Source organism: Coregonus lavaretus, assembly GCF_964263955.1.
Source record: "Coregonus lavaretus genome assembly, chromosome: 21".
Taxonomy (NCBI): domain Eukaryota; kingdom Metazoa; phylum Chordata; class Actinopteri; order Salmoniformes; family Salmonidae; genus Coregonus; species Coregonus lavaretus.
The window spans coordinates 23,562,339-23,588,565 of NC_140008.1; the positions used below are offsets into that span (position 1 = coordinate 23,562,339).

Genomic DNA, 26,227 nt, shown 5'->3' on the forward strand with positions numbered 1-26,227 from the left:
AGAGAGAGCGAGAGAGAGACCCTGATGTGTGTGTGAGTGGCCTAAGTGTATAACAATGTATGCGCAACTGCAATATCACGTGCATATGGTAACTACTATGCAACTAATCAGTTACTGTAAATGTGGATTTGGTGTCATGACCCATGAACACCATCCCATCATCCAGAACACCACCCTGCAAGAGTAAATCCCACATCACCCTCATACCTAGCCCAGCTCACTGACATACACACACCAGCCTCATAAAACACACAGTCCTGCTCTGCAGCCTATCCCAACATACTGACAGATATCCCCCTCATCCATCAGCCTTCATGCCAGCCCTTCACCAGGCACACACAGGAGAACACATCTCCCAACACAGCCAGGCCGCTACTGATGACTTCAACAGCTCCACTATCAATCACACATTCTTATAGGGAGGGTCAACCACACACACATACTACAACAAAGAGCTATGAGTGACAATGAGAGAACTCACACTTGCTGTGACTTTCCAGCCAAGTGGTCTAGGATGTCAGCGAACCATAAGTCTGACGTTGATCAGAGCCTTTTTACAATCTGTGAGAGGATTACAAGTGTAGCTCACACAAATCTATTCCATCACAAACAGCAGACTTCACCATCTGAGGGATATCGGCATTCAATCCTGCTTTTGTCAATACACATTCCACACATAGCTACCCGACCCAGAGCAGAAAATGAGCAAAGAGGATGCAATTAACTCAGCAACAAGCCCCTGCTTGAGGAGGCAGACTATTTAATATGGAGCGGGTGGGTCTTCCTGTACTGAGAGGGGAAAATTGGATATTCAGCGAACCAGTGAGTGTAACAGTTTGGAGAGGGACATGCCCGAGGAAGACCTCGCCGAGGGGGAACGTTAATGACTTCCTGCCCCACGGGGCATCCCCATTGGCTATCACCAAGAGGGGCATCGCCAGGGGAGCCCGTGCCACGTGGCAGTGTTCTATACCCAACGCTCTCTCATTTCAACACGTTATTGAAAAAGTAATTAAAAGGCAGGCATTTTCAGGCCACCTCTCCTCAGCGCATGCATACTAATGAGGATAATTTAGGGGAAAACCTGCTGGATATAGCAGTCATTTAATTTCCAAAAGAGCCTTTTTTCCAGAAACGAGGTGGTGTTTTTGCTTGATCAAGCTTCTGAGGGTTCCCGTTAGGAGAGTGAATATAATTAACATAAATCAGGACTGTCTCATGTTCCCACAACAGTTTACAGCAGCGTTTCCCAAACTCGGTCCTCGGGACCTTAAGAGGTGCATGATTTGGTTTTTGCCCTAACACTACACAGCTGATTCAAATGATCAAAGCTTGATGATTAGTTGGTTATTTGAATCAGCTGTGTAGTGCTCGGGCAAAAACCAAAATGTGCACCCCTTGGGGTCCCGAGGACCGAGTTCGGGAAACCCTGTTTTACAGTCTGCAGAAGAACTTCTGACACTCAGAGCTCAGTGCAGAGGAAGTTTGTCTCTGATACAGGACAGACATACAGACAGTGTGACGTACCTGATCATTTCTTCTTGGTAGAGGGAACTGACTGTTGGGCCTCCAAATCCTGTCCTACGCTCTCTTCTCTCCTGGAACAAGAAGCAAAACATTAAACCCTGACATTCATTCAAAAGCATGATTCTGGTACCATAATGCTCTCCTCACCTTTTGTAATAACAGTGAGTCTGTAGTGGTGTGTGCCACACTATTGTGCTCTAAGGACAGTTCAGTATTCTCCTAGCTAGTTATCCAGCGAACACTGTTCTCCCCACCTAAAACAAGCACACTGTGCCGTACAATGTAAAACAAAAGAGCCACTGGGAGAATGAGTTTCCCTATTCACAGACAGCAATAGGTTTACCTAGTCACGATGCGCTTACACAATGTTTGGAGGTGACTGCAAAACATGTATAAAGTCTGTTTTGAGTAGAATATTTGAACTGCTCCAAATTATTTCAGCTATTATATTTGTTTTGCATTTTCTGACCCACTAATACATGCTGTAATGGCAAACTATCATAGTCTGCATGGATACAACCGTTTTGTGGGTCCTAGGTCTAACCTATGTTCTATTATCTCTTCCATAATGACTCACAGAAGACAACAAACTAATTAGATTTAATTTCCGAGGGGATCGTGGGCAAAAAAGAAAAATAACGGTACATGCACTTTTAGGAGTGCAATTCCCTTCTAAACTCAGAATATTCGCTGATGCACTTCCTTTTATAATTTAAAGATAGTGCAGCCAACAATACAAATAGGAGAGAGGTCAAGAACTGACTATTGTCTCTGCTGCCTTCATCCTCATCCAGCCTCTCCTGAATCTGTTTGTCTGGAACTTGGTAAGAATAGAGTCCCTGTGCTTTGTTAACACTAATACAATCACATCCTTTTCAGAGGGGCATTTGTGCATTTGCCTTCCCCTGGCATTGTGCCACACTAGGGGCCATGTCAGCACGTATTGGCCCCGATGGCAGCGCCAGAGAAAGGGATGTGTCAGGCTGGTCTGCAGGCCACTGATGCCTGCTGACACTCACATTGTGGAGGGGACGAATGGGGAAGGAGAGAGAGGCGGGTGGAAGACACTAACTCAAACAGGACCTTTGACAGGCTTTTATGTCACACCGCTAAACATCACTCTAAATCTCTCCTTTGGGGACGGAGGTTAGAGAAGGGGACATTTCTTTGTGCTGAATTTTCCTTCGGGAAGAAAAGTGCATATGGGTTTGTCTCATGTTGCTACTTTCCTCAGCCATGTTGCATAGAGGTCAGAATAGAACAAAAATATTATTTTTTCTCTCCATCCGTTTTATCAAACCATACAATACCCATGCTGGAAATGACATAATGAGGGACTGGCCTATTGATAGTACTGTATCCCAAAATGTTGTGTTTCATTCAGCCTCTTTGCAGCCCCCCTCCCCATCCACATCCACATTGTCTCACTCCAGGCAGGGTGTCATTGTCAGCTGTGACAGTGTGCTTGGTCCCAGTTGGCAGGCCTGTTATTGTAATGGGGTAGAATTTAGTGAGTGAATGATTCCATTGCCCTACTCCCTGAGATAGCAGGCCCATGTCTGCATTACAACACTAGCCCTCTGATGCAGGCAGGCAGGTACACCACACCAGATACATAATTTATGAGCACAGTAAACACTTATTTTATTTAGGCTAGATCAAAAACCCTCTCACAAATAATGTCAAACTCACAAGAAAAAAAGTCCTACATAGAACATGAAAACAGAGAGAATCACAAAATCATTTCCTGGAGTTGGTTTCATTGTAATCTGTAAACATTAAAGAAGATGACGACATGCAAAGCTAAAACAGTCTCAGGTAATGTTGGACAAATGCTTGGTATGTTTGCCAAGTTGCATAGTCAGTCAGTATGTCTGCCAAGTTGCATAGTCAGTCAGTGCCCCCTGCTGGTCAATGTACCATACTGCATTCTAAGGTGCAGGTGGAGCTGTCAAAGTTCATTATCTTGAAATGTTTTACATTTTAGTCCAGGGGTGTCAAACTCATTTTAGCTCAGGGGCCACATGGAGGAAAATCTATTCCCAAGTGGGCCGGACCGGAAAAATCATGGTATATATATAACTTAAAAACAACAACTTCAGATTGTTTTCTTTGTTTTAATACGATCAACATACAACATAAAGCTGGAGCCTGAGGACAGTGTGTCCAAAATAGTACAAGCACAACATCACTATTAATCATAAAACACGTCAAGTTTATTTGAAAATTCTAAAGAAAAAGAACACACAAACACACAATGCCTCAGTGATTAACAGAACTGTTTCACAGATCACAGAACTATATCAGGGTGTCATTTCTCAGGCAGAAATGTAGATAAAAATAATGAAATCCTGTTCCCCAAACAAGTGCAAGAACCACAGAGTCAATAATAGGTTAAATATACAAATAAAATAAAATCAATTAAAAACAATAGCACATCAACATAAAAACATATAAACATAAATCTGAAAGCGTTGCTCAAACTCCCGTAACAGTCCCGTTATTTTATCTTTGAACCGCTTCATGTCTGCCACATGTTGGGTCGCGCACACATTTTTCAGACAGGGGAAGTGAGCTGCATCACCACCGGCAAGTTGCGTCTCCCACAATGACAGCTTCAACTTGAAAGAACGTATGCTGTCATAATACTGCGTGACAACTTTGTTGCGCCCTTGCAGCTGTTTGTTCAAGTTATTCAGGTGCTCTGTAACATCTGTAGCCAGGCTGACAGCGCAGGACCAGTCCACTCCGACCCTGTCCAGCGCGCCGACGAGTGCGGTAAAAATATCAACTGCTGTCGTTGTATCTGACATCGGCACCAACTCCACGAACTCCTTGGTGACGGTCAATGTGTCATCAACTCCGCGGATGAAAATGGCCAGTTGTGCAACATCTGTAATGTCCGTGCTTTCATCAATTGCAACCGAAAACGCAATAAATGACTTTACTTTTTGCTTCAACTGGCTGTCCAAATCCACTGAAAGATCGGAAATCCTGTCTGCAACTGTGTTTCTTGTCAGGCTGATATTTGCAAAAGCCTGCCGCTTTTCAGGGCACACAATCTCCGCTGCCTTCATCATGCATGTTTTTACAAATTCACCCTCACTAAATGGTTTTGAAGCCACTGCGATTTCATTAGCAATGAGATAGCTAGCTTTCACTGCAGCGTCACTGATGTCTCGGCTGTGAGTAAACACAGACTGCTGTTTCTTCAGACCCGCCAACAGTTCATTCACCTTCTCTCATCTCCGCTGTCCTTGAAAGTTGTCATATTTGTCGGCATGAAGACTCACATAGTGGCGACGAAGGTTATATTCTTTCAGCACTGCAACATGCTCTGAACACACCAAACATACAGCTTTCCCATTCAATACCATGAATAAATAGGATGACAATTTTTCTTGGAACACTCTGCACTCTGCGTCCACTTTTCTCTTTTTTGACAGAGACATATTGGGGCAATGAGGGTGCCAAAGCACATAATGTTAAAAGTAGAAGCCGTAATAAATATCGCGGGCAAAACAAAGTAGCTCATTGGCTGCACGTGCTTGACCTACTTGCTCTGCCCCGGTATAAACAGTTTGCTTGCTTAACATAATTGCTATTGCGCCATCCAGGGGACGCAATTGGAACAGCAGTTTATTTTATTGAAAAATTGCAGCGCATTTTTATACTTAAAATGTTTTTATTTTTATTTTTTATTTTTATCATCTCGCGGGCCAGATTAAACCCGTTTGCGGGCCTGATCTGGCCCGCGGGCCGGACGTTTGACACCCCTGTTTTAGTCATTTAGCAGATACTCTTATCCAGAGCGACTTACAGTAGTGAGTGCATACATTTTTCATACTGTTCCCACGTGGGAATCGAACCCACAACCCTGGCGTTGCAAGCCCCATGCTCTACCAACTGAGCCACACGGGATCACCATCTTTATTTTAAAAAATAAAAATTTGCCTCGCTACTGAAGAAACATTTTAGGCTATGCTCAGGAGACAGGATTCTTCAGAAGTGGCACATATTATGGTTTGCACTCTATAAATAAACATTTCTTTCAGTTCTCACATTGCAGTGTTTCCTGCATGTGGAAATTGTATTATGTAAATTTGTGAGATCAAATGTAGTGTAGTATTGGATTTGTGAGGGCTTTTTACCTTCTGACTGCTGTCTGGGTCTAGTGAAGTTACGCACGAAACATACTCCTGCATGGCCTGTTCTGCGCTCATGTCCTCAAGCTGCTTCCATGCTGTCCTGTAGCAAAACATAATAACAACATTCAGCAGATAGTTTCTCTCCCTCCAAAAACTATTAAAGAGAACAGGACAGGACCATACAGTAGGTGAGTTTCAATTTGGAACAAGAAAAAATTGAATGTAAATTGAAATCTCAAAACAGGACCACTCATAACTTACTCCAGGGAGGCCTCCAGGGCATAGTCTGATTCCCCCATGCAAATTCATGCCAGGAATTAAATAAACACATTATATCAGCACAATGATTGAGAAATGATAAACATACCATTTTCTTTGACCTTCAAAATCGAAAAACCCAGGCTTTGCTGTATTGCACTTTCCAACCTTGACCTGTAAACATATGAAATACAGGTGACTTAGGAATATATTGAATAGCACAGCCTAACCATCTGTTTGACAGCTCTCAGCAGAATCATCACTATCAATTCAATGGCAAGCAATAGATGGACATTGATCATACACCTGTTTGGAATTTGTGTACTTACCTGTGGTGAACCTCCCACCCCGTCACAAGTCAACAAAATAGTGTAACAATGATATTATTAGGGATACAAAGGCATGATGAACAATGTTTGGAGAACATAACAGACATGAATGTAGCCTGAATATTTATGCCATGTCACTTGCTAGCTACACTACATTACCAAAAGTATGTGGACACCTGCTCTTCAAACATCTCATTCCAAAATCATAGGCATTAAATATGGAGTTGGTCCCCCCTTTGCTGCTATAACAGCCTCCACTCTTATGGGAAGGCTTTCCACTAGATGTTGGAACATTGCTGCGGGGACTTCCATTCAGCCACAATAACATTTGTGAGGTTGGGCACTGATGTTGGGCGATTAGGCCTGGCTCGCAGTCGGTGTTCCAATTCATCCCAAAGGTGTTCCATAGGGTTGAGGTTAGGGCTCTGTGCAGGCCAGTCAAGTTCTTCCACACTGATCTCGACATAACATTTCTGAATTGACCTCGCTTTGTGCACGGGGGCATTGTCATGCTGAAACAGGAAAGGGCCTTCCCCAAACTGTTGCCACAAAGTTGGAAGCACAGAATCATCTAGAATGTAATTGTATGCTGTAGCGTTAAGATTTCCCTTCACTGGAACTAAGGGGCCTAGCCCGAACCATGAAAAACCAGCCCAAGACCATTATTCCTCCTACATCAAACTTTAAAGTTAGCACTATGCATTGAGGCAGGTAGCGTTCTCCTGGTATCCGCCAAACTCAGATTTGTCCGTCGGACTGCCAGATGGTGAAGCGTGATTCATCACTCCAGAGAACGCGTTTCCACAGAGTCCAATGGCGGCGAGCTTTACACCACTCCAGCTGACGCTTGGCATTGCGCATAGTGATCTTAGGCTTGTGTGCGGCTGCTCGGCCATGGAAACATATTTCATGAAGCTCTCGACAAACAGTTATTGTGCTGACGTTGCTTCCAGAGGAAGTTTGGAACTCGGTAGTGAGTGTTGCAACTGAGGACAGACATTTTTTAAGCGCTTCAGCCCTCCGGGCTCCAGTTCTGTGAGCTTGTGTGGCCTACCACTTTGCGGCTGAGACGTTGTTGCTCCTAGACGTTTCCACTTCACAATAACAACACTTACAGTTGACCAGGGCAGCTCTAGCAGGGCAGAAATTTGACAAACTGAATTGTTGGAAAGGTGGCATCCTATGACGGTGCCACATTGAAAGTCACTGAGTTCTTCAGTAAGGCCATTCTACGGCAAATGTTTGTCTATGGAGATTGCATGGCTGTGTGATCGATTTTATACAACTGTCAGCAACGTGTGTGGCTGAAATAGCCGAATCCACTAATTTGAAGGGGTGTCGACATACACTATATCACCAAAAGTATCTAAATAACTAATGGGACCATTGGGATGTGCTGCTATCTGATAGTCACCTGTTTATACCTAGCATACAGGTACAACAGTTGTTCCCTACTGGCCGTCTGAAGTAGATCTCGAAGACGGTCTGCTGCTGCCTCAAATTCGTGTTCCAATTCCTCCCCTTCCAGTCGATGACCAGGGTCACCTGCACCGCAGTCGAATTTCCCTAGTCCTAGATCTGAGTCGGAGTCCGATCCTCCGCCGAGAGGATCTCCTGTATCAGGCCGAGCTGGGTCGGTACCTGAGCCTGTGGCAGAATCAGGGGAAGACGATGGAGAGCGTGATGCCATTGTCGAAAATAAAGACGCTTAAAAAAAAATCAGTGACAACCTTATATTGTCGCTCTCAGTATTTTATACAGGCTACGTATATATAATATGTATCGGATTTCTAATGATTTAATCCGTTATCGCGAATAATTATTTTCCCGTATTTAGTCGGACATGCTTTCACTTTGCACGAATGGTCAGTCTGTGGTACAACCCACTTTAAGCCTCGGGTAGAACTTAGACTAGGAACAAAGATTTTCACATAAAATCCAGACAGAAATGCATGTTTCTAGTGGTACATACAGGTACTGTCTATGACAGGTACAGAGTACTGTGAAAAAAAAGCGTGGTGTCTGGTGTCGGGAAATAAATTTGGATACTATATAAGTATCACAAAATGCCCTGATAAAGGCCTATATCAAGCCGAAAAGCGTTGGCGTTTGTTAGTCCTTTAACTGCTGTTTTTAAATATGTTCTACCGAAATGCCAATATAGGCTTTTTAAATCAAGAAGTTCCTCCCTCCGTCCTTCAAAAGTACCTTGGTTGGAAAAGTAAGTCACACGATCAATTTTTGTAAAATCAATGTAATATATTTTTACATATCATTTGTTTTTCTGCCCCAAAACTGTAGCAGCCTATGTCGAGAAAGTGACCACGCCCGGCGCCAGCCTACCCAATAGAAAATATTGTAGCCTACTTGTTGCTCTGACAAAAGCAGCTTTATTATCAATATCTGGTTAAATGAAACAGAAAAGACTGTATCAAAAATAACAAAACTGCAATTACAGGCTATGTAACAGTAGTCTGCTTTATTAGCAAATGTTGTCCAGCAGGTGGTAGTATTTACAATATGTTGATCTGTTATTGTAGGTGGCAACAATAAACCGCACGCACCCACACCGGTCTGAATTTCTTAATTAGCATGATGGAATGGAACTCCAACAGGCTGATGATTCATATTTAGTGGAGATGCGCAATGAGAGTTAGGCTATTGTAAATGAAAAAAATAATAAACGAAGAAACTAGTGCACCTTAGATTGTGGCATCAGAGAAGATGGATGGTCTGGAAACAAAACCAGGCAAAGTAACTTAATTTGTGTTGACTTGGTTGGTGGTCCATACCTTATTATCCTATATGGTCAGTAGGCCAGGCTAGTTGTTCAAATACGATAAATAAATAGAGCAGTCAGAGATAATTGCAGTGAAACCAATGAGACTTGAAAACAATGTCAGTCAGATCCATATAAACTTTTAAAGATGCTCTTTCATCCCTGTCCTTCTTTATATATACAGTACCAGTCAAAAGTTTGGACACACCTACTCATTCCAGGGTTTTTCTTTATTTTTACTATTTTCTACATTGTAGAATAATAGTGAAGACATCAAAACTATGAAATAACACATATGGAATCATGTAGTAACCAAAAATGTGTTAAACTAATAAAAATATATTTTATATTTGAGATTCTTCAAATAGCCACCATTTGCCTTGATGACAGCTTTGCACACACGTGTCATTCTCTCAACCAGCTTCATGAGGTTGTCACCTGGAATACATTTCAATTAACAGGTGTGCCTTCTTAAAAGTTAATTTGTGGAATTTCTTTCCTTATTAATGCGTTTGAGCCAATCAGCTGTGTTGTGACAAGGTAGGGGGATAGCCCTATTTGGTAAAAGACCAAGTCCATATTATGGCAAGAACAGCTCAAATAAGCAAAGAGAAACGACAGTCCATCATTACTTTAAGACATGAAGGTCAGTCAATCCGGAAAATGTCAAGTGCAGTCGGCAAAAACCATCAAGCGCTATGATAAAACTGGCTCTCATGAGGACTGCCACAGGAATGGAAGACCCAGAGTTACCTCTGCTGCAGAGGATAAGTTCATTAGAGTTACCAGCCTCAGAAATTGCAGCCCAAATAAATGCCTCACAGAGTTCAAGTAACAGACACATCTCAACATCAACTGTTCAGAGGGGACTGTGTGAATCAGGCCTTCATGGTCGAATTGCTGCAAAGAAACCACGACTAAAGGACACCAATAAGAAGAAGAGACCTGTTTGGGCCAAGAAACACAAGCATTTGGAATTAGACAGGTGGAAATCTGTCCTTTGGTCTGGAGTCTGGATTTTTGGTTCCAACTGCCGTGGCTTTGTGAGACGCGGTGTGGGTGGACGGATGATCTCCGCATGTGTATTTCCCACCGTAAAGCATGGAGGAGGAGGTGTTATGGTGTGGGGGTGCTTTGCTGGTGACACTGTCTGTGATTTATTTAGAATTCAAGGCACACTTAACCAGTATGGCTACCACAGCATTCTGCAGCAATACGCCATCCCATCTGGTTTGGGCATTTGTTTTTCAACAGGACAATGACCCAACACACCTCCAGTCTGTGTAAGGGCTATTTTACCGAGAAGGAGAGTGATGGAGTGCTGCATCAGATGACCTGGCCTCCACAATCCCCCGACCTCAACCCAATTGAGATGGTTTGGGATGAGTCGGACCGCAGAGTGAAGGAAAATCAGCCAATAAGTGCTCAGCATATGTGGGAACTCCTTCAAGACTGTTGGATAAGCATTCCAGGTGAAGCTGGTTGAGAGAATGCCAAGAGTGTGCAAAGCTGTCATCAAGGCAAAGGGTGGCTATTTGAAGAATCTCAAATATAACATATATTTTGATTTGTTTAACACTTTTTTGTTTACTACATGATTCCATATGTGTTATTTCATGGTTTTGATGTCTTCACTATTATTCTACAATGTAAAAAATTGTCAAAATAAAGAAAAACCCTTTAATGAGTATGTGTGTCCAAACTTTTGACTGGTAGTATATATATATATATATATATATATATATATATATATATATATATATATTATTATTATTTCCTCTCATTATTCGGTAGGCTATGGAAATTGCTTACATACATTTCAGTAGCCAATTAATGTGATTATGTGGCCATGTAAAAGTTGGGGAGCATTATCCCAGAAAGTCTGTCAACAGATGATCTAACACCTCTAATGCATGCAGAACATAGGCTGTAGCCTACATGTGGATAGTTTTTTCTTCAAATAATCTATCAATAATTGTATATATTTTAATATCCTAATAAAGAGAAAGGAAGCGCAGTACAGTCTTCAGAACACAGACCTTAAAACCATATTCAGATAGGCTACACACGGCGCCGGCTGTCACTGCGGAGTGACGCAACCACGTTGTTGGCTGAATGCGATGGCGGACTGCTATGTCCCCAGACCTAACCAGGGATCGAAGGGAGAAAGTCATTGAATTTGCACAGGAACGGTTATATCGTAATCAAAGCACCTGTTAGGGCGGGAGCATTCTGTTCTGCTGTCCCTCATAAAAATAGTATGGGACGGAGTTTCTTTGCAGTACGCTAATCGGGACAAGACAGAGTGCGCTAGTGCAGGCTGCCGCATGCGAGCCAGCAAGTTGACAGAAATATCAAAACTCGCGTCAACAGGGGACAGTCCTAAAAGGAATTACGGCGGTTGAAGAGATAGCTGCTCCGACAAAATGAAATTCGCGGAGCACCTTTCGTCTCATATTACTCCGGAATGGAGGAAACAGTACCTTCAATATGAGGTAATTTCACACGATTGTGTTTAGAAGTAACGCTTTCTGATTTAAAGTGAGAAAAGTCCCTCGAATCCATCGTTTAATGAATACCTAATGAATTAATAGCATAATATGGTCTTGCTATTAGTCTTGGTACATTTTATTAATCCTGATTTGTGTTTTTGTTATAGCTGTCACTTTAACTTTTAGCCTACTTCTTGAATTGTGTAACAAAAGATTGCTTGGATAGGCTACTAGATAAGGATAGTCCATAATTTATGGTTGGCTATTGGGTAGGCTGTAACTTTCCTTTTGATAGACCGTGCTGTCTTAGTATTTTTTTGTTGTTGATTTAGTGTGTTTTGTAATTTTAGGCCATGGTTTTATGCATCATAGTTATCTTTGTGCAACCTTTCCCGAGGCTGTCAGTTTAATTGTAGAAGCCTTTTGTTCATAGATAAAATACTTGCTATTCATAGGTCCTAAGCATTTATTCATTTTGTTAATTGTTATTTTATTTACAAGCTTAGTGATTATATTTAGGGGATACATTATTATCTTTATATTTGTTGATGTTGACATATATCTGTCACCTGCTCAGGTCGCCATCGCGTGCGCTACATCCTACATTACATTGGAACGCTGAACAATTAGGATAGTATTTATGTGGCTTAGTCCGTTATTGTTTTCCACTGTTGGAAACCAGACCTACAATATTTATTTGAATGAGAAATTTCACTTTTTGAATATATATATATATATATATATATATATATATATATATATATATATATATATATAATTATTATGCATTGGATATTCTCTGTAAATGGGTAAAATCACAATACAATGTTTTCATTATAATTCCAACATTTTTACTGTCCTGAAAAATTATATTGCCTTGTGACACAACATATTTGAACATATTTGATTGAATAACGTTATTATGAAAGTTATTTTGTTAATTGAAATTTGTGTAAAATAGCTTGCTTTGTTTGACAAGCACTAATTGAACGGATTTGCCTAGCCAAAACCACAAAGTCTAAAACTGGCCATGTTTGGTTGTATCTATGGCTTGGAGAGATCAGGGTGAGGGTACATCCAGGACAGGGTCTTTGTTGGGATATGTATGTATGAGCATCTTCTTGGTTCACATTAAGAGCCTGAGTGAGGACAGGCTCTGACAAGACTGCCCCATTCCATTTTGTTCTATGAATTATTGACAAAGATGCTGATGCGAGCCTCTGGAAGAGTCTGAGTCTGCATCCCAGTATCAAACCTGCACGCCTCACTCTGGGCATAAACCATGCTATAAAAAAGATAAGTCAACCTAACTCATTAAGTAGGTACAGGAAGCTCTATGCATTCACTTGGATTAGGTGAGGGTAAAACACATATGGCCATAATAGTCTTTGTCTATACTTGCAGCCTGACGCGTGTAGTAATGGGACCAATACATGGCCATATCAGCCATTTTACACCTCAGTCAGCTCTGGGATGGATGACCTGAGATGGATGATGGATTCTCTGACATAGATCGGCATACCATCAATTGCTATGCCATGGATAAATAATCCCTATTACTACTTAAATCACTTTGCTTTGTGAAGTAGTGGTTGATGAGTGGACTTTGTGTCTTTCTCTCTGAGTGTGAGGGATGTATTGTCTGATCTTGCATTAATTAGGCTTGTGCGCTGTATTGATGGAGATCTGGTCAGAATTATTCTGATTTTAAAAACGTAGCACTTTACATTAAGTTGCTCTTATCCATATTTAGTAACTGTATTTACTAGAGTAACAATACTGTTGTTTATATATCATTTTAGTAATTGCTTAATTTAAAAAGAAAAGATCTTAGCTTGATTTAATCTGGTTGCTATATTGTGGCAGAACATATTACTGTGCTCTGTACTAGATCCCATATGGAGATGTTTTTCATGCATTCATTACCTCCATTTAATGCAGACATGTATGGGGTTTATAGCAGTAGATTCTGGCGCGTAAACCTTAGCCAACCGTCATGTGGCCAAGCACAGTCCATCCAGATTCTCCAAGCAGATTGGTATTGCAACTGTAATCTGTACAGTATCAGAGAGGTGTTAAACATGGAAATCAAATCACGATAGCAAAATGCTTTGTATTTCATTGCCCCACACATTGCTGCACTCTCTGTCATTGCACATTAAATTGCACATTAAATTAACCCATATCTCAGAATTGATGGTTTGTGTCTGTGTGCGCCTGAAGTCCTCTTCAACTGTCTGACTTGTTTGTCTGTTATAGACATGAGGGCACTGAGAGTGGGAGGCACAAGCAAAGATTGCCAAGAGCCTCTGAGTCTCAGAGAAGATGGATAACTCAGTTTTATCCCTTGGAAATATTAAGGGAATAAGGTTATGGGCAATTCCACGGTAACGGAATTGCGCTGAGACTCAGATTTTTCACTTTAAAATGTAGGCCAGACAAAAAACATTGATTTCAAAGTTGAACAAACCATACAACTCTATGCACAAGGACTACTTTTAACAATTTACTGGAAGAACTGTGCAGATGCAAAGTCTGGTAACAGAATTTTGGTAAAATCTCCCTCAGTTTTCTATATGACCACGTTTTCCAAAAACTCGGTCCGGACCATACCAAAAACGACGTCTGTGGACGTTGAAATCAAGGCCAGGGCGGACTGAACAAATTTAAACTACTTTTCAACGTCCATGGACGACCGGTGTCGGTCGGTTCTCAGTGGGTAAGGATGCTGGTTACAGTAAATGGGAAGAGCAGGTGCTCATGGGTAGATGTCAGTAAGAGCCGGGACAGGTGACATTAACGAGAGAAAAAACTGAAAAGCAGAGAGAGGGAGAGAGCGAGAGGGAGGGGTTGTCCAGACTGTTTTCACATTTGCTTTGACCACCAGACTACAGAAAGAGAAAGAAAACAGTTATGAGTTGAACGTAACAGTATTCCGTTGGATGGGAGGACTGTAGCAGGTGACCCAACTATGGTTTGTGACTACTATGATTTCCCATTGTAGCCAATTCAATTTCACTAATTCCGTTACAGATTATTTTTGAATTTCCGTTAACAATTGGTAACAACATTTCAAGTTTGAATCAGTTAATAATTCATAAACCAAATAGATATCAGTAAAAAGACTAACTAACTGGTAGGTCTACCTTTACTTGTTACTTCTGTGAACTTTCATTATCCTCCCTCTTTAGGAGGGAGAGAAATTAGAAAATATGATGTGTGGTGTTGGTCACAGAATTTCAAGGCACAGAACAATGTTTCTTAAACGTACACAATGCAAATAATTTATCCAAATTAAATATGTGTTCACTAGTTTACTCCAATTAGGGAAGGGGTGGTGGGGTTGGAAAGTAATAAAGGGACATATATTTAAAAAAAGGATATGTACGTATGTATGTATGTATGTATGTATGTATGTATGTATGTATGTATGTGTATATAGATATCTCAGCAAAAAAAAGAAACGTCCTCTGACTGTCAACTGCGTTTATTTTCAGCAAACTTAATATGTGTAAATATTTGTATGAACATAACAAGATTCAACAACTGAGACATAAACTGAACAAGTTCCACAAACATGTGACTAACAGAAATTGAATAATGTGTCCCTGAACAAAGGAGGGGGGGGAGGGGGGTCAAAATCAAAAGTAACAGTCGGTATCTGGTGTGGCCACCAGCTGCATTAAGTACTGCAGTGCATCTCCTCCTCATGGACTGCACCAGATTTGCCAGTTCTTGCTGTGAGATGTTACCCCACTCTTCCACCAAGGCACCTGCAAGTTCCTGGACATTTCTGGGGGGAATGGCCTAGCCCTCACCCTCCGATCCAACAGTCCCAGACGTGCTCAATGGGTTTGAGATCCGGGCTCTTCGCTGGCCATGGCAGAACACTGACATTCCTGTCTTGCAGGAAATCATGCACAGAACGAGCAGTATGGCTGGTGGCATTTTCATGATGGAGGGTCATGTCAGGATGAGCCTGCAGGAAGGGTACCACATGAGGGAGGAGGATGTCTTCCCTGTAACGCACAGCGTTGATTGCCTGCAATGACAACAAGCTCAGTCCGATGATGCTGTGACACACCGCCCCAGACCATGACGGACCCTCCACCTCCAAATCGATCCCGCTCCAGAGTACAGGCCTCTGTGTAACGCTCATTCCTTCGACGATCAACGCGAAACCGACCATCACCCCTGGTGAGACAAAACCGCGACTCGTCAGTGAAGAGCACTTTTTGCCAGTCCTGTCTAGCGACGGTGGGTTTGTGCCCATAGGCGACGTTGTTGCCGGTGATGTCTGGTGAGGACCTGCCTTACAACAGGCCTACAAGCCCTCAGTCCAGCCTCTCTCAGCCTATTGCGGACAGTCTGAGCACTGATGGAGGGATTGTGGGTTCCTGGTGTAACTCGGGCAGTTGTTGTTACCATCCTGTACCTGTCCCGCAGGTGTGATGTTCGGATGTACCGATCCTGTGCAGGTGTTGTTACACGTGGTCTGCCACTGCGAGGATGATCAGCTGTCCATCCTGTCTCCCTGTAGCGCTGTCTTAGGCGTCTGACAGTACGGACATTGCAATTTATTGCCCTGGCCACATCTGCAGTCATCATGCCTCCTTGCAACATGCCTAAGGCACGTTCACGCAGATGAGCAGGGACCCTGGGCATCTTTCTTTTGGTGTTTTTCAGAGTCAGTAGAAAGGCCTCTTTAGTGTCCTAAGTTTTCATAACTGTGACTTTAATTGCCTACCATTTGTAAGCTGTTAGTGTCTTAACAACCGTTCCACAGGTGCATGTTCATTAATTGTTTATGGGAAACAGTGTTTAAACCCTTTACAATGAAGATCTGTGAAGTTATTTGGATTTTTACGAATTATCTTTGAAAGACAGGGTCCTGAAAAAGGGACGTTTTCTTTTTTTGCTGAGTTTATATATATATATATATATATATATATATATATATATATATATATAAAAAAAATAATTGCGAGAGAAAAATCATATGGGGGGATTGGAAGTGATGCAGACAATTACATTGATGGAAGTTAAAATCTATCTGCAATATTAAAGCTGATCTACCCCCTATCTATCTATCTATCTTATCTATCTTATCTATCAATCAGTTGGCAGGGGTCTTCAACATTATTGTGTTTTGATGTATTTCTAATACCTTTTAATACTTTTTCTGGTAGATGTTTTCTAAGACCACTTTTCCATGTGTTTGACCACTTATCAAAGCATTTGCTTAATCCTAGTATTTAGGATAGAAAATGGTTGAAAATGTATATGCCTTAATTTCCCAATAATGCAGACTCTTAGCTTTCATTTGACACCAGATTTGACATGGTTCTATGAATTTCACGTTGGTGCTCATGGGTCCTTTTACATGGATATGTCTGTTTATTGCCAAAACAGAATAGAGATCAGTCTGTCCTTGAAGTTTCTTGAACAAGGCTTTGTGGAGGAAACATCAGCAACAACAAGTATCCTTGTTACCCCCACCCTTTAGTTTGGTCTTTCAAGAGTTATTACCTTCCATCAATGACCTTACCCTTAATTTTATTTTTCCAATGCAACATTGTCTGGATTGTTCTAAAAGCCTTTGTTTGGCTACAGCAGGCCAGTTGGGGAGGCTGCTTGGGAGAAAAGACACCTCTAATCACTAAAACGCTTGCATGTGAATTGAGGAATTGACAAGGTGATTGAGTGATAAAGTAATGAAGTCTGCTTATCCTATGAGATTGTCCATTTTTAAACACCTGTTTAGCGTTGAGGTCCACTGCTGCTCATTAGGAGACCAGAGGCCAGTTAAAATCAGAGCTCATTCCTGTGTGATATGCTGGCATTATTACAGATTCATCTCACACTTCTAGACAATATGAAAACAAACAGCATTAAACTGCTCCCTTTGTCGTTTCTCCTATTTGTTTTATCTCATGGACATTTCCTTTTGGCTAGTGCAGTTGGTACATGGTCTTGGTTCGATCTAGGCTGGCCCTTGGTCTGGTTCGTGGTCTGTTCTGTGTGAGTGTGGTAAAGCAACTGAAGCCATAACATGAGCAAGGTGGAGAGGGTAATGTGGCAGCGTGGGTGGGCGACAGAATGGAGCCTTGTGTGCTTTTACCTCTGCAATCGAATCACTTACGTGGGTTTATATGTGCAGGAGAATGCTTGTGTAAACTAATTTCCTATTCCTAAGGGACATGATATTATCATAAGCAGGTACACGTGTTAATTACATGCAGTGGTTACTATGTGGGGCTCATTTCCCACTCTAGCCTCTGTGCAGTGTTTCAACTGTCAGGTAGGCCTAAATGCAGGTTTTTGAGCGCTGCCAGTGGCACACATTGCAAGATGACTCACAGCATAAACTGGATAATGTGAACCATAAATACAAATGATTGGTACATCAAATGATTGATAGTTTTCACTATTCCAAACACTGACATTGACAAAAGATGCATGGTTAAAATGAGAACAGAAATAATTGCACATGACATGATGAATATGATCATGCTAGCCTATAGCCAACACAAAACGACACACTTCTGGTGTAATGTATGCATCTTACTTAGACAACAGAGATGGCATGGCGAGCTTCCCACACCTCATCCTCTGTCCCCTACTGGGCAGGCATCTGGTCTCAGTCAGTCCTGCACTCAGAGATCCACTCAGTTAAAGTGATGATGAGAATCATCGGAGTCATAATTTCAGATCTCAGACCACCCAGCACCTGCGGTACTCTAGTTGATATAGTTATTTTTTACTACTGTAAATTTCAACAGAAGACTATCAGCCTAAGTGTGGTGATACCTGCAGGTTGATCTCTGTAAGCTGGTGTATTATGCTACAGTCGGAGCATGAAAATTCCCCAAAGAGCCGCCCTGCCCTGCCCCCTTTACCATCGGTGCTATTGCCATGGCAATATGCCTACATCTTGATGAATGCGTCTCCTCTGTCTCTTCCAGCTATTAGTCTGGGATAGTAAGCCCTGCTACATGAACCAATGTTTGCACAGGTGGTCTCCTGCAAATCACCTTTTCTACAAAGAATGTTAGCTACAAATGAAATGTTCAATATGAGTGTAGAGTAATATCTGACTGCAGTGTTGGTGTTCAGGTAGGAAAATGAGCAAACAAAGTTTCTAAGTAGGTTCCTCCCACATAGTCTGATTAATCATCATCCTTTCCTCTCATATATCCACGTTATCCAAACATCAGATAAACCTTGCCAGAGAATGGTGAAATGGAACAAAAACTACAGATATGGTGAGGTCGAGCAAGAAGTTAATTTTTTCTTATAATAATAATAATATGCCATTTAGCAGACGCTTTTATCCAAAGCGACTTACAGTCATGTGCGCATACATTTTTACATATGGGTGGTCCCGAGGATCAAACCCACTACCCTGGCGTTACAAGCGCCATGCTCTACCAATTGAGCTACAGAGGACCACGTAATTCTTCATTATGCGTCATTATTTGAATGATTCTTTGTCACATCTAAGCTTTGAATAAAACAAATATTGGTTGAACACTGTTGCACAATACACAAAGTTCATCATGTGGGTACGTGTCTATCCCACTGAAGGCCCAAGCTTAATTGCTTTGACTGGACGCCCAAGAAGCGTGTTCACAATTACTGGGCGGCAGGTAGCTTTGTGGTTAAGAGCGTAGTGCCATTAACTGAAAGGTCGCTGGTTCTAATCCCAGAGCCGACTAGGTGAAAAATCTGCCGATGTGCCCTTGAGCAAGGCACGTATCCCTAATTGCTCCTGTAAGTCGCTCTGGATAAGAGCGTCTGCTAAATGACTAAAACGTTAAAAAAATGTAATACTGCTATTGCTCCAGAGTTAGATTGGTAGGGAGGAATAGTGATGTATTCAGGTCCAGGCCTCACAGACTAAAGTCATGTTAAGACGTATCTCGTAATTATCTGTCCGTATCCATTATCTGCAAGGTCAGAGTGTTTGAAGGAAATAACCAAATTCTGTAGAAAGAGGTTTTTGTAGTATTGGCTAGCCTCTGTCTCTGTTTAGTTTAAGATATGTGATAGGGAAATTGTGTCCATCAGACATCATGGTTAAATACAACGGCATTGATGTCCTATAACTCCGCCTGGAATCATTATCTTCACACATCTTGGGGGTTGTAACACCAATTATTGCCGAAGGATGGTTCTTTTTTCCATGTAGACATTCTGTACTGAGTTTGGAAATGTCATATATATATATATATATATATATATATATATATATATACTTTTAATATACTACTTCGTTTTCAGGTCTTCTTTCTTCATTTGTGTGAAGTAATTGACTTATGATAATATTAATGAGACTGGCTATGTAAGTAGATTACTTGAATTTATCAATCAATAATATGTTGTTCATTATGTTAACATCACTAATTATTATAATAATTTACTCCTATGAAAAGGCGTTGATTAATCAAACATCAACGGGTCATTGCTTGTACAGTAGAGAAACTGATTAGTGATTATCCCTCTGCTTTCTTCCTTTACCAGGCGTTCAAGGATCTGCTGTATGCAGCCCAGGATCAGGCCCCATCCATAGAAGGTAAGGAAACTCCTGGTCCACGGACAGAATGAGCTCACCCCGCACCCGTACGGACACCCCGAAATAACAGGCCCTGCTAAAAATAGAGTAAATTGCGGTGATCATCCAGCCACCCCTCACACGACAGAGCAGCCTCTGGGTGCAGTAACTGCCTCACTGCTGTGCAGTGCAGAGATAATTAATTTACAACGTCAGGCTGCTAGCGAGGCGTGACAGGGACCAGTGTAATGGTTTGTTTTTAGATGCAGAGTGACGGGAGTAAACAGAGTTCTAAAGTTGCAGTGCAGTTAGTCACTGGATGACCACACTCAGGGGCAACAGAGTTCATTGTGAGTGGAAAGGGTCCTCTTATAGAAGTCCACTAAATACATTGGTCGGGTAATACATGCTCAACATCCAATACCAATATTTAGATTAATGCCTGAGTTGTCATGCTGGAATTTGTTTACATGACAGAATGTCACACTTCCACAATGCATATCCTACTTACATCATACACAGAAGTGCTGCTCTGTGTGGAGGAGTGCATGAGGACTCTCCCCAGATGTCATGGTTGAACGGTCTGCCACTGATCTGTGAACAGTGTCTAGTTTTAGTTCACTGGGGAGCTGCATCTCTCCACTTCCAGGAGACTGGGCCGACGGGCCGGGCCTTTCGGTCAAGGTGTGAGAGAGACATTATTTCCAGTCAGTGGCTTTGTATGTGTGTGTGTTGGAATGTGTGTGTGTGAGAGGTGTGTCCAAGCCTCCTCTGGTCTGACCTTGATGTTTCCAAAACCACAGTTCTGGTGGAATGGGAAAGAGGAAGTTGGCCGGTGCGGTTGACAGGGTAGGAGATTGATTAATTCATCAGAATAAAGTCCAGTTGGAGGTTGACAAGATGAAGGTATGGTCGGTTTCGGCTATATACGACTCCAAAAGAAGACTCCTCAAGCATGGAATAATCGGACAAAGACCACACTGTCAGCCTGTGTTCATAGTCTCTAGTCGCATGGTGGTGAGAGGAGAACAGCCTAGTGAACAGCCGTTGACAGTACGACTACGCAGCCAAACTTTCACCTAATATTTCAACCAATGATTGCATGTGAAGCCTAAATGACAGTGTTGTCCGTGTTTCTAGTTTGGTGATAACATATATGAGCTGTCTCTCTCCTTTTAAACACCATTCTCCTGAGGGTGTCAGGTTGGCCTTATCCCCAAAATGGCTGATGAATCACATGCTGTCTGTCCCTTGTCAGAGCTGCCATACATAGGTCACTCCATCTCTGGGAAAATGTAAAGTCCAGCCACCATGAAGGGTCAAATAATGGAAAAACAGAGAAATAGGAGGAGGAATACATGGGACCAACTACTGTACAGGAGCACATATCCAAGGTTGTTGAATTGTTAGATACTACTGCACTGTTGGAGCTAGGAACACAAGTAATTCGCTACACCCACAATAACATCTGCTAAATATGTGTATGTGACCAATACAATTTGATTTGATTTGATTTTGAACCCCTGTACTTCAGCGCCAGACACTTTACTTTTCATATGAGGAACAAGATTAACAGGCTTCCCGTGAAATACACGCTTAGCACAGCATATCTCCTCACACAAACCCTGTTTCAAATCTGATTGAGTTAAAAAAAGGGATGATTTTATTAAATCACCCCTCAATGAAAGAGTAATTACGGGAATCTGATTTCTGAGATGTTTTTCTCTCTCTCTGCAGCGAGGCCTGCCGTGTCTGAGTGAGGTTTGGTATTCTGAGAGAGTACTGGTGCCTCCGGGAGACAATTTCCTGGGTTATTACCGCCCCCTCTAGCTGACCCGCTACCTGATATAGTTATAGTAGAGATTCAGCATGGAGGAGTACAGCACTTCAAAGCCTCTGTCAGGGCCTTCTCTTACTGCAGGCTTCTGTCAGATACATCAGAAGTTCATGTTACTCCAACCAACAAGGAAATGGGCGGTTGTAGTCCCGTAGGGTTTGAGATTCTTGCTATGCTTTATGCATACCTTTTCAGTGATTACGGTAGGATATGCCCTACAGTATGTGTATGATGAGCACTGTGAACAGGGCATTGGAAGCCTAAGGGGATATGAAGTTCAGCTCCACAAGTTCAGCTCCACAAAGAGTCTGTCAACAAGCACCCCAAGACATTGATGGGTAGCGGCAGGGGCAGGGGTAGCGGCATTAGCACAGTGGGTTGTGTGTCCACTGTTCTCAACACCGTAGGCTTTCCTGTGGTCAGCTCAGTACAGGAGAATGAACTGAGGAGCAGGCTCCTCCTCTCTGTCTCTCTCCAGTAAGATTGAATTAGCTCAGGGATGGGCAACTTTGATGGGGGTGGGGGCTGCAAAGAATCTGAACTCATCATGAGGGGCCGCAGTGGCTCGCGGGTCTGCGTACCAACATCCATACCCACACATGCAGTCAACTGATTTGTGCAAACAATCTACTACTTAACTCTCTTAACTAAATGCATTATACCAGTAGCCAGGTCTGGCCCTAGCATTTTGGGGCACCTAAACAAGATTTGGGTAAACCACCCCCACTTCCCGGGCAAAACATTTTACTTGGCCCGGAGAGAGAAATCTAAGTTTTAAAGTTAATTTCCTGCAATTCTACACATTTTGCCATAGGCTATAGAGAAAATGTTGCAGTTTTAAAGCAAGTTTTCTACAATTCTACACATTTTGCCATGAGGCAGAGAGGAAAAAATATGCAGTTTTAAAGCTAATTTCCTGCAATAACAAAATCAATGGGGGCCCCCTGGAGGTGCCCGGTCGGTATTCGGCCATGATCACTACAAGTTTAGATAGCTGGCTAGACTAACTTATCAATAAAAAAAAAAAGATATTTAGTGACTAACATAACAAGAGAAAAACTGCTGATGCACCACCAAATTTCGAAATTTGGTAAGACCCTGACTGAGTTCCAAAAAAATAGAAAAACGGTGGTCCCCGTTTCTGGAAATTGATCCGCGGGCCTACAAAAGAGGGGTCTCCCTAAATAAGATCAAGTCCAATTCAATTAGCCTGCCGATTATGAGAGATTTGATAACAATAACTGCAGATAAACACAGCAATGGGAGGAATTAGTGTGCCTCCGGAACTATTTCTCAGTAATGTTACATGCCATAGTGGCCTAGTCCATTGGCAGAGTTACATCGGGGGTGAACTAGGATGATTCACATGGGGAAAGGCGTAGGTGGAGGGGGAATGTGGGGGAAGGGTTGTGCTATTGACTGCTCACAGCAGGACACCACGAAGCACATACACTAAGTTTGCCGAGGCCTTTATCACAAACTGGCAGTAAAATGTTTTATAGAATTTCTAGGTTGCTCCATTTAATACATAGCTTGGAGGACTGAAAGCCATGCGTGAAACTGCAGATTGAATGGAATGAGGGGAGTCTTTACGTGCTTCCCCTGAGTGGTCCTCTGTAGCTCAGCTGGTAGAGCACGGCGCTTGTAACGCCAAGGTAGTGGGTTCGATCCCCGGGACCACCCATACACTAAAATGTATGCACGCATGACTGTAAGTCGCTTTGGATAAAAGCGTCTGCTAAATGGCATATTATATTATTATTATATTGAGTTTAATGCATATTGCCTGTGTTGTTACTGTATGGAGTAGCAGCAGTTTGAGACAGACTGTAAAAGGATAAAGCACCATAATAAACCATGATGGCTCAGTTGGGCAGAGGAGCATCCTTCTGGACAGGCTGAGCCCTCCCCCTCTTTCCTCGCAGCAGTCCCACTGACCACTGTTTCTGACCCAGTAGGCAAAATGGCCCTCAGTGCAGCCTGATCACACTGTTATTGCAGTGGAATATTATGTGACTATTCCGGAGGAGGCTGGTGGGAGGAAATATAGGAGGACGGGCTCATTGTAATGGCTGGAATGGAATTTATGGAATGGTATCAAACATATGGAAACCACGTTTGACTACGTTACATTTATTTATTCCATTCCAGCCATTACAATGCGCCCGTCCTCATACTGCTAGCTATTGCCCCCCCCCCCTCTTTGCACCATGGCTGTTTTGTCATATGTGGAGTTTTTTTCCCCTGTGTATCTCCTCTCCAGAGCCCTCAAAACCTTAAAATGTTTTATGCAGCTGAATCAATAACAGCAGAAGAGCAATTGTGGCTCAACTTCAGCCCTCAGGTTCAATACCAGCAGATAGGCTCCAGCACACTTCAGGTAACTCAGTCAATAAAGAACGAAGCACCCACCAATCAGATTATTATGTAGGAAACTGACATGGAGGGAGACAATATTAGAAGTTATCTTGCTTTTCGCTGGTCGTAAAATTGGTGAAATAGTGATGTGAGTATCGTGTGTGTGTGTGTGTGTGTGTGTGTGTGTGTGTGTGTGTGTGTGGGGGTGGGTGGGTTTGGCTGCAGCCCCAGACAGACTCCCCAGTCTGCATTGGTGAAGGTCGTCCAGAGTGGAGCAGTAAGCGGTGCTGTTATCAGAGAGGAGAGGGGGACAAGTTTGTTGCCTGCTGAGAGAGCAGGCACTAGCAATTAGCCTGCCTGCTTTTCTCTGATCAAAGACCACTGAACAACACTATGCTCAATCTCTTTCATCCTCAATATGGCAGCCTTTTGTTCACACACCTCAACTGGACACATTTACTATTACACTTCAAAGCCACCTTCATTGCATTAATTAAGGAAAATAAACATGGTAGTATAAACCTTGTCACAATGCCTCCTGTTGCCTCAGCGCTGCCATTCCCCTTTTAGTGCCAATTAATTAGTACGAGGAGGAATATTAATGTGAGATAAGTGCGTTATCCACTTAATGAAAGCGCTAACATGAATCACACTCCCAGATACCTCCACCTTCCATGCTGCTTTCCACTCGCAGCCCTCCGCCTTCTGCGATGGGCGGCCCTCCATTTTGTCTGTTGCTGTTGGTTGCTAAAGGACATGGCTGGCTATTTGAAGCCTGGTGGTGGTATTATTTTCGTGATTGTTATTCCACTCACGTGTGTCTAGGTCTAGCAGCTGTTATTACAGTGGGCCCGGCAATAGGAGAGACCCCTGTGTGGATCTAAGCAGGAGCTCTGAGCAGGAGCCTTCCCCAGCTCTCCCCAGTCTCAGTAGCCCAAGTACACAGCCCTGTACGTTCTGTGGGCTAGCAGCCGGGGTCTCCCACCAGCCTGCATTATTGATAGGCTGCTTCACAAGCTGCCGCTCCGATTTGGATGAAAATGCTAATTGCTCAGTGTTTGTGGGTTTATTCCTCCTTAGCAGCGCTAGCTGCTTGGTGCCACCCGTATCTCAGTCTTCTGTATGTGCATCTGTAGAAAAAGCCTCGCGTGCTACTGCTTTTACAGTAGGAGGAGAGGAGGAAGAAGCCTGGGGGCACTTATCTAGTGGAGATTGTTAAAGATATCAAGGGGTTAGGGTAGTATACTAGGATAACAAACATACTGACTGGTGCTCCAGAGAGGAGTATGGGAGGATGGGGAGGGTCAATAAAGAGCTAAGAGGGAACTCAAGGTCATAGATTAATCGAATCAAGGTAATGAACAATGAAAAAGCAGGGGACTAATTGGATGATGGCCCTTTCGCTCCCTCTCCTCTTTACAAGTTGGCGTTTATTGGGATGAATCTTGTCCTGGAGGTAGAGCTAAGGTTTCCACTATATGGGCCAGCTGCAAAGTCAAAATGGGCTATTATTGTAGGGTTAGGCATAAGGTTAGCAGTGTGGTTAAGGTTAGAGTTAAGGTTAGGGTTAGGTTTAAAACAGTGCTTAATTTGAACAGTATCCTGCACCTCTCCGTTTTGGACTATTTTGTTCCGGAACCTATTTGGCTGGATCCGGTACCTCTCATGGCATGAAAAATAATTAAAACTTTTTGCAATGTAAACATTTTAACCAAAGCGATCAAAGCCTCTTCGTTAATTCTCCTGCCCCCACAAAAAAACGTAATGTGAAAAAGAACATTTTCAGCCCGGCCTAATATTCTAAGAGTTGATTCGGGTTGGGCCGGACCGGGTTTATGGTTTGCGCAACATTGTAACCTATCTTTGAGACCAACTCGTGGATGTGTGGGAAACGCGCCAGTATCTCTCACATAGCTAGAATGAGATTCCCTTTCTATGATCTCTC

General features: G+C 42.5%; 2 protein-coding genes across 2 annotated transcripts in view; one reads left to right on the top strand and one right to left on the bottom strand.

The window, feature by feature from the left end:
- LOC311148596 (acyl-CoA-binding domain-containing protein 6-like) overlaps positions 1-8,138 on the bottom strand; it is a 44,714-nt gene extending 36,576 nt beyond the window's left edge. Inside the window, exons 1-4 of the mRNA XM_084185577.1 lie at positions 7,677-8,138; positions 6,043-6,107; positions 5,679-5,775; positions 1,528-1,598 (exon numbers count right to left, since the gene is read on the bottom strand). Coding sequence (XP_084041703.1) covers positions 1,528-1,598; positions 5,679-5,775; positions 6,043-6,107; positions 7,677-7,952 — 509 coding nt within the window. The 5' untranslated portion in view covers positions 7,953-8,138. The remainder of the gene's footprint in view (positions 1-1,527; positions 1,599-5,678; positions 5,776-6,042; positions 6,108-7,676) is intronic.
- Positions 8,139-11,219: 3,081 nt separating this feature from the next.
- LOC311148632 (xenotropic and polytropic retrovirus receptor 1 homolog) overlaps positions 11,220-26,227 on the top strand; it is a 99,871-nt gene continuing 84,863 nt past the window's right edge. The window contains exons 1-2 of the mRNA XM_084185620.1: positions 11,220-11,536; positions 20,057-20,108. Of these exons, the coding sequence (XP_084041746.1) occupies positions 11,468-11,536; positions 20,057-20,108 (121 nt within the window). The 5' untranslated portion in view covers positions 11,220-11,467. The remainder of the gene's footprint in view (positions 11,537-20,056; positions 20,109-26,227) is intronic.